At 36.9% G+C, this 13180-nt stretch overlaps 1 protein-coding gene across 1 annotated transcript; it reads left to right on the top strand.

The window, feature by feature from the left end:
* The first annotated feature begins 9472 nt into the window (after positions 1 to 9472).
* LOC118518985 (MAP kinase-activated protein kinase 5-like) lies at positions 9473 to 11193 on the top strand. Its single transcript, XM_036066135.2, is given in 3 exon segments — positions 9473 to 9751; positions 9753 to 10163; positions 10199 to 11193. Coding segments are annotated over 3 exon segments (1389 nt in total). The 5' UTR covers positions 9473 to 9475; the 3' UTR covers positions 10901 to 11193.
* Positions 11194 to 13180: the final 1987 nt, after the last annotated feature.

Here is a 13180-nt window from a genome sequence, read left to right as displayed (position 1 = left end):
AGTTCCTTTATGTTTGTTATTAATTGTTTTATATATCTGGGTGCTGTTCTTGTTGGGTGCATAAATATTTATAATTGTTAGATCTTGTTGAATTGTCTATTTTATGGTTATATAATGTTCTTTGTCTCTTGTTACAGTCTTTGTTTTAAAGTCTAGTTTGCCGATATAAGTATTGTTACACTAATGTGGTTTTGACATCCATTTCCTTGATGAGTGTTTCTCCATTCCTTCACTTTCAAAGTGCAGATGTCTTTTGGTCTAAAATGAGTCTCTTGTAGTTGGTAACATATAGATGGGTCTTGCATTTTAATCCCTTCTGACACCCTATGTCTTTTAAGTGGAGCATTTACTCCGAATTCAAATAAATTATTGATAGATATGTATTTATTGTAATTTTATGACTTGTTTTGACATTGTTTCTGAACCTTTTCTCTGTTCTTTTCTTGACTTTCTAAATTTTGGTCTGTCCTTCACACAAAGAATCCCCTTTAATATTCCTTGCAGGGCTGGTTTAGAGGTCATGAAATCCTTTAGTTATTGTTTGACAGGGAAAATCATTATCTCTCTTTCTATTCTGAATGATAGCCTTGCTGAATAGAATATTCTTGGCTGCAGATTTTTCCCATACAGCACTTTGAATGAATCATGGCACTCCCTTCTGTCTTGCCAAGATTCTGTGGAGAAATCTCAAGCTAGTCTATGGGTTTTCCTTTGTAAGCAGAAATAAATGATATAGATACAAACAAATAAACAAAAATACAACAGAACAAATCAATAAAACCAGAAGCTGGCTCTTTGAACAAATTAATAAAATTGATAAACCTCTAGCCAGATTTATCAAAAAGAAAATAAAGAGTACCCCCAAAATAAAGTAATAAATGAGAGAGGAGAAATAAGAATGAAAACCACAGAAATAAAAACAAATCACAGCATCCATTCTTGATAAAAACTCTCAAAAATGTAAGGATAGAAGGAGCATATCTCAACACCATAAAGGCCACATATGAAAGATCCACAGCTAATATAATCTTCAAAGGGAAAAACTGAGAGCTTTTCCTCTATCATCAGGTACAAGACAAGGATGTCCACTCTTTCCATTATTTTGCATAGTACTAGAAGTCCTAGCCTCAGCAATCAGACAACAACAAGAAAAAAATGTCACCCAAATTGGCAAGGAAGAAGTCAAACTTTCACTCTTCACAGAAGGCATGATACTTTATGTAGAAAACCTGAAAGACTCTATCAAATAATTGCTAGAACCAATATACGAATTCAGTAAAGTCACAGTATACAAAATCAATGAATAGAAATTTGTTGCATTTCTCTACAACAATAATGAATCATCAGAATGAGAAATCAAGTAATAAATCCCATTTACAGTTGTATTAAAAATCATAAAATAACTAGGAATAAACCTAACCAAAGAAGTAGATCTGTACTCTGAAAACTATAAAACACTGATAAGAGAAATTGAAGATGACACAAAGAAGTGGAAAGATATTCCATGTTCATGAATTGGAAAAACAAATATTTTTGAATGTCTACCCTACCCAAAGCAACCTACACATTTAATGAAATCCCTGTCAAAATACCAACAGCATGTTTCACAAAGATAGAACAAACAATTCTAAAATTTGTATGAAACCACAAGAGACCCTTAATTGTGAAAGCAATCTTGAAAAAGAAAAGCAAAGTTGGAGACATCACAATTCTGCTGTATTACAGCTATATTACAAAGCTGTAGCCATCAAGACAGCATGGTACTGGCACAAAAACAGACACATAGATCAATGGAACGGAATAGAGAACCCAGAAATGGACCACAACTATATGGTCAACTGATCTTCCACAAAGCAGGAAAGAATATCCAATGGAAAAAAAAAAAAAAAAGACAGTCTCTTCCACAAATGGTGTTGGGAAAACTGCATAGGAACATACAGAAGAATAAAACCAGACCACTTTCTTACACCACACACAAAAATAAACTCAAAATGGATAAAATACCTAAATGTGGGACAGGAATCCATCAAAATCCTAAAGGAGAACACAGACAGCAACCTCTTTGACATAGGGCATAGAGACTTCTTACTAGACACATTTACAGAGGCAAGGGAAACAAAAGCAAAAAACGAACAATTGGGACTTCATCAAGATAAAAAGCTTCTGCACAGGGCAGGAAACAATCAACAAACCTAAAAAGTAACCTATGGAATAGGAAAAGATATTTACAAATGACATATTTGTGAAGGGTTAGTATCCAAAATATATAAAGGACTTATCAAACTCAACACCACAAAAATAGGTAATCTAGTTAAGAAATGGGCAGAAGACATGAATAGACTTTTATTTCCAAAGAAGACATCCAGATGGCTAAGAGACACATGAAAAGATGTTCAACATTACTCATCATCAGGGAAATACAAATTAAAACCTCAATGAGATACCACCTCCCAACTGTCAGAATGGCTAAAATTAGCAATACAGGAAACAACAGATGTTGGTGAGGATGTGCAGAAAGGGGAACCCTCTTACACTGTTGGTGGGAATGCAAATTGGTGTAGCCATTCTGGAAAACACCTCAAAAAGTTAAAAATAGAAGTATCCTATGGCCCAGCAATTACACTAGTAGGTATTTACCCAAATGATACAAAAATACTTATTCCAAGGGGCACAGAGAGCCTAATGTTTATTTAGTTTTTAAGATTTATTTACTTATTTGAGAGAGAGTGAGAGAGGAACAGAGTGGGGTGAGAGACAGAGAGAAAGGGAGAAAGAGAATATCAAGTAGACTTCCCACTGAGTACAGAGCCCGACATGGGGATCAATTTCACAACCATGAGATCATGATGTGAGCCAAAATCAAGAGTTTTACATTTAACAGACTCTGCCACCCAGGCCCCCTCACCCTGATGTTTATAGCAACATTATCAACAATAACCAAGTTAAGGAAAGAGCCTAAATGTCCATCAAATAATAAATGGATAAAGAAGTGGTATGTGTGTATATATATATATATATAATGGAATATTACTCAGCCATCAGAAAGAATGAAATCTTGCCATTTGTAATGACATGGATGGAGCTAGAGTGTGTTATGCTAAGCAAAATACACGTTAGTCAGAGAAAGACAAATACCATATGATTTCACTCATATGTGGAATTTAAGAAATGACATAAACAAGTAAGGGAAAAATAAAAGAGAAAGAGAAAGAGATCAAGAAACAGACTCTTAATGATAGAGAACAAACTGATGATTGCCTGAGAGGAGGTGGGTGGCGGGATGGGCTAAGTAGGTGATGGGGTTTAAGAGTGCACTTGTTGTGATAAGAACATGGTGATGTTTTGAATTGTTGAATCACTATATTGTACATCCAGAAGTAATATAACACTCTCTGTTAACTGGGATTTAAATAAAAACTTAAAGAAATAAAAATAAAATTGAAAAAAGGATATAAAAATTATAAACATATACAGACTCTGGAAAAAAATCGGAATCCTTTTTTTTTTTTTTTTAAGATTTTATTTATTTGACAGAGAGAGCACAAGCAGAGGGAGAGAGAGGGAGAAGCAGGCTCCCTGCTGAGCAAGGAGCCCGATGTGGGACTCGATCCCAGAACCCTGGGATCATGACCTGGGCCGAAGGCAGCCGCTTAACCGACTGAGCCACCCAGGCGTCCCTAAAAATCGGAATCCTAAAATAAGAGCAAACATTGACAACCTTGAGGAAAGAAACAGCCAGTTCTAAAATAACAGTTGGAAAGATCAATATACCATTTTCAATAATGGAGAGAATATCTATATAGATCAGTAAGAGATAGAGGATTTGAATAACACTATAAACCAAATGTAACTAATAAATGTTTATAGAGGGGCACCTGGGTGGCTCAGTCATTAAGCATCTGCCTTCAGCTCAGGTCATGATTCCAGGGTCCTGGGATTGAGCCCCACATCGGGCTCCCTGCTCCGCGGGAAGCCTGCTTCTCCCTCTCCCACTCCCCCTGCTTGTGTTCCCTTTCTCACTGTGTCTATCTCTGTCAAATAAATAAATAAAAATCTTTTAAAAAAATAAAATAATAAATAAATGTTTATAGAACAGTACAACCGATAACATAAGAATGCACTTACTTCTCAATTGTACATGGAGCATTATTAAGAATAATTCATACATAGGCCAAAAAATGAGTTTCAATTATAAAAATATTGAAACCATACAATGTATCTTCCTAAAGACAAGAGAGTGAGGTTAGATGTCAATAATGGAAGGAAAAAAATAAAATATAACTAATATATTGAAAGTATAGTAAACTCTCTTAACTAATAAGTCAAAGAGAAAATCATAAGTGAAATTAGACAATATGTTGAAATGAAGGAAGAGAAAAATAATACATACTAAAACCATTGAGAAGGACTGATAGCAGTGTCCAAAGGGAAACATACTATGTAAATGTTTACATTAAAAAATAAGAAATATTTCAAATCAGTAACCCAACATTATGACTTATGAAGCTAAAAAACAACAGGAAACTAAATTCCACACTAGCAGAAGGAAAGAATTAATGAGGATTAGAGCAGAAATAAATAAAAGAGATTATAAAAATAGACAAAATTAATGAAACTAAGAGTTAGTATTTTGAGATTAACAAAATTGACAAATGCTTAGCTAAATTGTCTATGAAAATAAGAAAAAATACTCAAATAACTAAAATTAGGGGTGAAAGGGGTAATATTGTTACTGATTTTACAGGAAAAATGGATTAAAACAGAGTACAATGAACAATTGCACGCCAACAAATTGGATATTCTAGATGCTGAGGACAGATTCCTTGAAACACACAACCTACCAGATTGATCATGAAGAAATAGAGAGTGAATAGACTTATACCTAGTAAAAAGATTGAATCAGTATTCAAAAACATCCCGACAAAGTAAAGCCCAAATCCAAATAGAACAACTGGTGAATTCTAGCAAACATGTTAAAAAAAAAAAAAAATAACACCAGCCCTTTTCAAAATCATCCAAATAATTAAAGAGAACACTTTTAATTTAATCCATGAGGGCAGAATTACCCTAACACCAAAGCCAGACAAAGTTACTTCAAGAAAAGAGAACTATGGGGCGCCTGGGTGGCTCAGTTGGTTAAGCAACTGCCTTCGGCTCAGGTCATGATCCTGGAGTCCCAGGATCGAGTCCTGCATCGGGCTTCCGGCTCGGCAGGGAGTCTGCTTCTCCCTCTGACCCTCCTCCCTCTCATGCTCTCTGTCTCTCATTCTCTATCAAATAAATAAATAAAATCTTTAAAAAAAAAAAGAAAAGAGAACTATGGACCAATATTCCTTATAAATATTAAATTCCCTCAACAAAATACTATTAAACAAAATTCAATAGCATATCAAAAGGAGTATATACTACAGGTAAGTTGGTTTTATTCCTGGAATGCAAAGATGTTTCAAAATATGAAAATCAACTAATGTAATTAATTAACAGCATTAACATAGTGAAGGGGAATAAATGATCATCTCAATGTGGAAAATGCTGTTCACAAAACCTAATACACTTTCATAATGACAAATTTAAAAAAAAAAAATTGGAAATACAGTTCTCTTCCGCTATTCACATGAGATACAGTCCAAGATCCCCACCAGATGACTGAAATAATGGATGGTACTAAACCCTATATATACTATATTTGTTTCTATACATACATACATAAATACCTATGATAAAAGTTTAATATATAAATTAGGCACAGTAAGAGATTAACAATAAATACTAATAAAATAAAACAATTATAGCAACATATTATAATAAATGTTGTGTGAATGTGATCTCTCTTTCTCTCTCAAAATCTTATTGTACTGTGTTCACACTTCTTCTTGTGATGATGTGAGATAATAAAATGCCTACATAATGAGATGAAGTGAGGTGAATGTGATAGGCAATGTGACATAGCATTAGGCTACTATTGACCTGACCATACATCAGAAGTAGGATCATTTGCTTCTAGACTGTGGCTGAACATGGAAACGAAAACCACAGAGAATGAAATTCTGGAAAAGGTGGGACAACTACAGAAGAAAACTATCTCAATATAATTAAGGACATATTTGAAAAACCCACAGATAACATCATACTCAGTTGTAAAAGACTAAAAGATTTTCCTCTAGTATTAAGAATAAGAAAAGGATGTGGACTTTTGCAACTTCTATTCAACAGAGTACTGTAACTTCTAGATAGAGCATTTGAGCTAGAAAAACACATAAGTATAACCAAATTAGGAAAAAAGAACATTAAATTATATCCTTTTGCAGACAACAGGATCTTACATGTAAAAAACTCTAAAGATTAAGCACACACACATGAGTTGTTAGAGCAAACAAAGTCATCAAAGTTGTGGGAAATAAAATCAATATTTGCATTAATAAGTTTATATACCAAAAAGAATAAAATACATAAGAATAAATTTAATTTAGGAAGGAATATATTTGTACATTGAAAAAATAATATTAAAGAAGACACAAATAAATGAAAAGGCACTTTGTGTTCATGGATTGGAAGACTTAGTACTGTTAAGATGTCAATATTATCCAGACTACACAAGTAAGAACTATTAAAAGGGATCCTTTGAGTGGAGAGAAGGCCCAAAAGAAACAAAGATGAGAAAAGAAGAGAGAAAATCTACAGGAACAGTAACTTTATAGGTAATACAACGGCACGAAATTCACATCTTCCAATAATTACTCTGAATGTAAATGGACTAAGTACTCCAATCAAAAGACACAGGATATAAGATTGGATTTAAACAACAGCAACAACAACAACAACAACAAAACAAGACCCATCAATGTGCTGTCTACAAGAGACTCATTTTAGACCCAAAGACGCCTACAGATTGAAAGTGAGGGGATGGAGAACCATTAATCATGCTAATGGACATCAAAAGAAAGTTGGGGTAGCAATCCTTATATCAGTTAAATTAGACTTTAAACCAAAGACTGCAACAAGAGATGAATGGGGGCACTATATCATAACGAAGGGGACAATCCAAAAAGAAGATAAGTGTAAATATTTATGCCACTAACTTGGGAGCAGCCAATTACATAAACAAATTAATAACAAAATTAAAGAAACACATTGATAATAACACAATAATAGTAAGGAACATTAACTCCCTACTCACAGAAAAGGACAGATCATCTAAGCAGAAGATCAAAAAGGAAACAAGGGCTTTGAATGACACACTGGACCAGATGGACTTGACAGATATATTCAGAGCATTTCATCCTAAAGCAACAGAATGTACAATCTTCTCAAATGCACATGGAACAATTTTCAGAACAGATCACATACTGGTCATACATCAAGTCCCAACTGGTACCAAAAGACTGGGATTATTCCCTGCATATTTTCATACCACAATGCTTTAAAACGTGACTTCAATCACAAGAGAAAATGTGGAAGGAACACAAATATATGGGGGTTAAAGATCATCATATTAAAGAATGAATGGGTCAACCAGGAAATTAAAGAAGAATTTTTAAATGGAAACAAATGAAAATGAAAACATAACTGTTCAAAACCTTTTGGGTTGCAGCAAAGGCAGTCCTAAGAGGAAAATATATAGCAATATGAGTCTTTCTCAAGAAACAAGAATAGTCTCAAATACAAAACCTTACCTTCCACCTAAAGGAGGTGAAGAAAGAACAGCAAATAAAGCCTAAACCAAGCAGGAGAAGAGAAATAACAAAGATTAGAGGAGAAATAAAATGAAATAGAAACAAAAAGAATAGTAGAAGAGATCAATGAAGCTAGTAGCTGGTTCTTTGAAAGAATTAATAAGATTGATAACCCCTAGCCAGACTTACCAAAAAGAGAAAAGACTCAAATTAATAAAATCATGAATGAAAGAGGAGAGATCACGACCAACACTGAAGAAATACAAACAAGTAAAAGAATATATTATGAGCACCTATATGCCAATAAATTAGTCATTCTGGAAGAAATGGATGCATTCCTAGAAACATATAAACTACCAAACTGAAACAGGAAGAAATAGAAAACTTGAAAAGAACCATAATCAACAAGGTAATTGAATCAGTAATCAAAAATCTCCCAAAAAAAAGAGAGTCCAGGACCAGTTGGCTTCCCAGGAGAATTCTACCAAACATTTAAAGAATTAATACCTATTCTTCTGAAACTGTTCCAAGAAACAGAAATGGAAGGAAAACTTCCAAACTCATTCTTTGAGGCCAGCATTACCTTGATCCCAAAACCAGACAAAGACCCCAACAAAAGGAGAGTTACAGACCACTATCCCTAATGAACATGGATGCAAATCTTCTCACCAAGATACTAGCCAATAGGATCCAATAGTACATTAAAATGATTATTCACCACAACCAAGTGGGATTTATTCGTGGGATACAAGGGTGGTTCAACATCCACAAATCAAGTAATGTGATACACCATATTAAAAAAAGAAAGGTAAATAATCATATGATCCTCTCTATTGATTCAGAAAATGCATTTGACAAAATACAGCATCCTTTCTTGATTAAAACTTTCCGCAGAGGAGGGATACAGGGAACATATGTCAATATCATAAAACCCATATAAGAGAATTCCACAACGAATATCATTCTCAATGGGGAAAAAATGAGAGCTTTTCCCCTAAGGACAGGAATATGACAGGGATGTCTACTCTCACCACTGTTGTTCAAATAGTGCTGGAAGTCCTAGCCTCAGCAATCAGACAACAAAAAGAAATAAAAGGCATTCAAATTGGCAAAGAAGAAGTCAAACTCTGTCTTTGCAGAAGATATGATACTCTATAAGGAAAACTGAAAAGACTCCACCCACAAATGTTAGATCTCATACAGAAATTCAGCAAAGTGGCAGGATATAAAATTAATGCACAGAAATCAGTTACATTTTTATACACTAGCAATGAGACAGCGGCAGACGCGGCTGTCCCGGCGATGTGTGGCGCTGAAGCGGCTTCCGGAGCAGCAGCGGTGGCAGCCGCGGCAGCGGGCTCGACCTCGGCTTCACAGCGGTGCCAGCAGCGGAGACGGAGGAGCAAGTTCCTCATTAGGACCTCGCGAGCCCAAGCCTAATCAACGGCCCCGCGAGGCCTGTGTATAGCGCCCCTGACCGGGACCCTCCCCGCCTGGCCGTGCCCCGTGAGCCTGCCTCCCCGGCCGGGGATGAAGCCGGGAGGCGGCCGCGCGGGGCCCAGCACAAAGGCTTGTCCCCGGGGGCCTCCGTCGCCAGCTTAGAGCTGCCCGCCGAAGCGGAGCCGGCGCCGGGGCCCTCATCCCAGCCGGTCCCTGGGGACGGCTGTTGCCAGTCTCCCCGAGGCCTAGGGGCCCGAGCGCCGAGCCCCTTGTTCCCTTGGCTACGGTGGGACTGGGCAGCTGTGCAGCCTCCGCCACTCCCGGCGGTAGAGGTCTCACGGAGCACGTCCGGGGAGAGCGACATGGAGAAAGCCATCAAGAAAACCTCCATTTTAGAGGAATATAATATCAATTGGACTCAGAAGCTGGGAACTGGAATTAGTGGTCCAGTTAAAGTCTGTGTAAATAAATCTACTCAAGAACAGTTTGCACTGAAAATTCTTTTTGATCGTCCAAAAGCTAGAAATGAGGTACGTCTGCACTTGATGTGTGCCACACACCCCAATATAGTTCAAATTATTGAAGTGTTTGCTAACAGTGTACAGTTTCCTCATGAGTCCAGCCCCAAGGCCCAACTCTTTAATTATAATGGAGATGATGGAAGGGGGAGAGCTATTTCACAAAATCAGCCAGCACTGGCACTTTACAGAGAAGCAAGCCAGCCAAGTAACAAAGCAGATAGCTTTGGCTCTACAGCACTGTCACTTGTTAAACATCGCTCACAGAGACCTCAAGCCTGAAAATCTGCTCTTCAAGGATAACTCTTTGGATGCCCCAGTGAAGTTGTGTGACTTTGGATTTGGCAAAATTGACCAAGGTGACTTGATGACACCCCAGTTCACCCCTGATTATGTTGCACCTCAGGTATTGGAGGCACAAAGAAGGCATCAGAAGGAGAAATCTGGCATCATACCTACCTCGCCAACACCCTACACTTACAAGAGCTGTGACTTGTGGTCCCTAGGGGTGATTATCTATGTGATGTCACATATAAATGGAACAGAATAGAAAACCCAGAAATGGACCCTTCTTTTTACTCCAAACACCACAGCCGAACTATCCCAGAGGATATACAGAGAAAGATCATGACAGGCAGTTTTGAGTTCCCAGAAGAAGAGTGGAGCCAGATTTCAGAGATAGCCAAGGATGTTGTGAGGAAGCTCTGGAAGGTCAAACCAGAGGGAAGACTCACCATGGAGGGAGTATTGGACCACCCGTGGCTCAACTCGACTGAGGCCTTGGATAATGTGCTACCCTCTGCTCAACTGATGATGGATAAGGCGGTGGTTGCAGGAATCCAGCAGGCTCATGCACAACAGTTGGCCAACATGAGAATCCAGGATCTGAAAGTCAGCCTCAAACCCCTGCACTCTGTGAGCAACCCCATTCTGAGGAAGAGGAAATTACTCGGCATCAAGCCAAAGGACGGTGTTTATATCCATGACCATGAGAATGGAGCCAAGGATTCAAATGTTGCCTTGGAAAAGCTCTGAGATGTGATTGCTCAGTGTATTCTCCCCCAGGCTGGAGAGAATGAAGATGAAAAGTTGAACGAAGTAATGCAGGAGGCTTGGAAGTATAACCGGGAATGCAAACTCCTAAGAGATACTCTGCAAACCTTCAGCTGGAGTGGTCGTGGATTCACAGATAAAGTAGATCGACCAAAACCAGCAGAAATTGTGAAGCAAGTGATAGAAAAGCAAACCATGCCCCATGAATCCCAATAATGACAGCTTCAGACTTTGTTTTTTTTAACAATTTGAAAAATTATTCTTTAATGTATAAAGTAATTTTTATGTAAATTAATAAATCATAATTTCATTTCCACATTACTTAAAGATGCTGTATAGATTTAGATACAGGACTTATTCATAGTATAGTTCATTTGTTTGTTTTTAAGAAAAGCTCAGTTCCTAGAGATATACTATTACTCTAGGACTGTTTTCTCATATGTTTGTAAGATGACAGATGGTATCGTCAAACAAGATTGTTTTATTTGTAATAAAGTGTACAAAAACCATTTGCCAGTGGTAGACAAAGGATCGGCTATACTGACCTGTTTAATAAACAGTTGAATCAAAAAAAAAAAAAATCAATCCCATTTACAATTACACCAAAAACCATAAGATACCTAGGAATAAACCTAAGCAAAAATGTAAACGACCTGTACTCTGAAATCTATAGAACACTCAAGAAAGAAATTGAGGAAGACACAAAGAAATGGAAAAACATTCCATGCTTGTGGATTCTAAGAAAAGTTATTGTTAAAATGTCTATGACACCCAGAGCAATCTACATGTTCAATGCAATACCTATCAAAATACCATTTACATTTTTCACAGAACTGGAACAAATAATCCTAAAATTTGTATGGAACCAGAAAAGACCCCAAATAGCCAGAGGAATGTTGAAAAAGGAAACCAAAGCTGGCAGCATCACAATGCCAGACTTCAAACTGTATTACAAAGCTGTAATCATCAAGAAAGTATGGTACTGGCACAAAAACAGTCACATAGATAAATGGAACCCAGAGCCCAGAAGTGGACCCTCACTCTATGGTCAACTAATCTTTGACAAAGCAAGAAAGAATATCCAATGGAAAAAAAGTCTCTTCAACAAATGATGTTGGGAAAATTGGACAGCCACATGTAGAGGAATGAAACTGGAACATTTTCTTACATCATACACAAAAATAGACTCAAAATGGATGAAAGACCTAAATGTGAGACAGTAATTCATTAAAATCCTAGAGGATAACACAGCAACCTCTTTGACCTCAGCTGCAGCAACTTCTTGCTAGATATATCTCCAAAGACAAGTGAAACAAAAGCAAAAATGAACTATTCAGACTTCATCATGATAAAAAGCTTTTGCATAAGGAAGGAAATAGTCAACAATACCAAAAAACAATCTACAGAATGAGAGAAGATATTTGTAAATGTCTCATCAGATAAAGGGCTAGTATCTAAAATCTACAAAAAACTTATCAAACTCAACACCCAAAAAACAGAAAATCCAGTCAAGAAATGGGCAGAAAGCAATGTCCACAATAGTCAAACTGTGGAAATAGCTGAGATGTCCTTCAACAGATGAATGGAAAGAAGAGATATGGTCCATATATACAATGAAATATTACTCAGTCATCAGAAAGGATGAATACCTACAATTTGCATCGACATGGATGGAACTGGAGGGGATTATGCTAAGTGAAATAAGTCAAGCAGAGAAAGAATTCACTCATATGTAAAACATAAGAAATAGTGTGGAGGACATTAGGGGAAGAGAGGGAAAACTGAGTGGGAAGAAATCAGAGAAGGAGACAAACTATGAAAGACTCTAGACTCCAGGAAACAAACTGAGGGTTACAAAAGGGAGGGGGTGGGGGATGGGGTAACAGGGTGATGGGTATTAAGGAGGGCACATGTCATGATGAGCACTGGGTGTTATACACAACTAATGAATCATTGAACTACATCAAAAACTAATGATGTACTATATGTTGGCTAATTGAACTTAATAAAAAAAAGGAAAAGAAATAAAAAAAAATGGACAGAATACATGAGCAGACATTTATCCAAAGAAGACCTACAAATGGTCAACGAACTCATGAAAAAATGCTCAGCATCACTCAGCTTTTGGGAAATACAGATCAAAACCACAAGGAGAAACCACCTCACACTGGCAGAATGGTTAAAATAATAAGTCAGGAAACAACAAATATTGGCAAGGATGCAGAGAAAGGGGAACTCTTTTACATTGCTGGTGAGAATGCAAGTTGGCACAGCCATTGTGGAAAACAGTATTAATATTCCTCAAAAATTTAAAAACAGACCTACCTTATGACCCAGCAATTGCACTACTAGGTATTTACCCAAAAGATACAAATGTAGTGATCTGAATGGGCATCTTCACCCCGATGTTTATAGCAGCTATGTCCACAATAGCCAAACTATGGAAAGAGCCCAGATGTCCATCAACAGATGAAGGGATAAAGAAGATGTGGCATA

The sequence above is a fragment of the Halichoerus grypus genome, chromosome X (genome assembly GCF_964656455.1).
Source record: "Halichoerus grypus chromosome X, mHalGry1.hap1.1, whole genome shotgun sequence".
Taxonomy (NCBI): domain Eukaryota; kingdom Metazoa; phylum Chordata; class Mammalia; order Carnivora; family Phocidae; genus Halichoerus; species Halichoerus grypus.
This window is presented reverse-complemented; position numbering and strand designations above follow the sequence as displayed.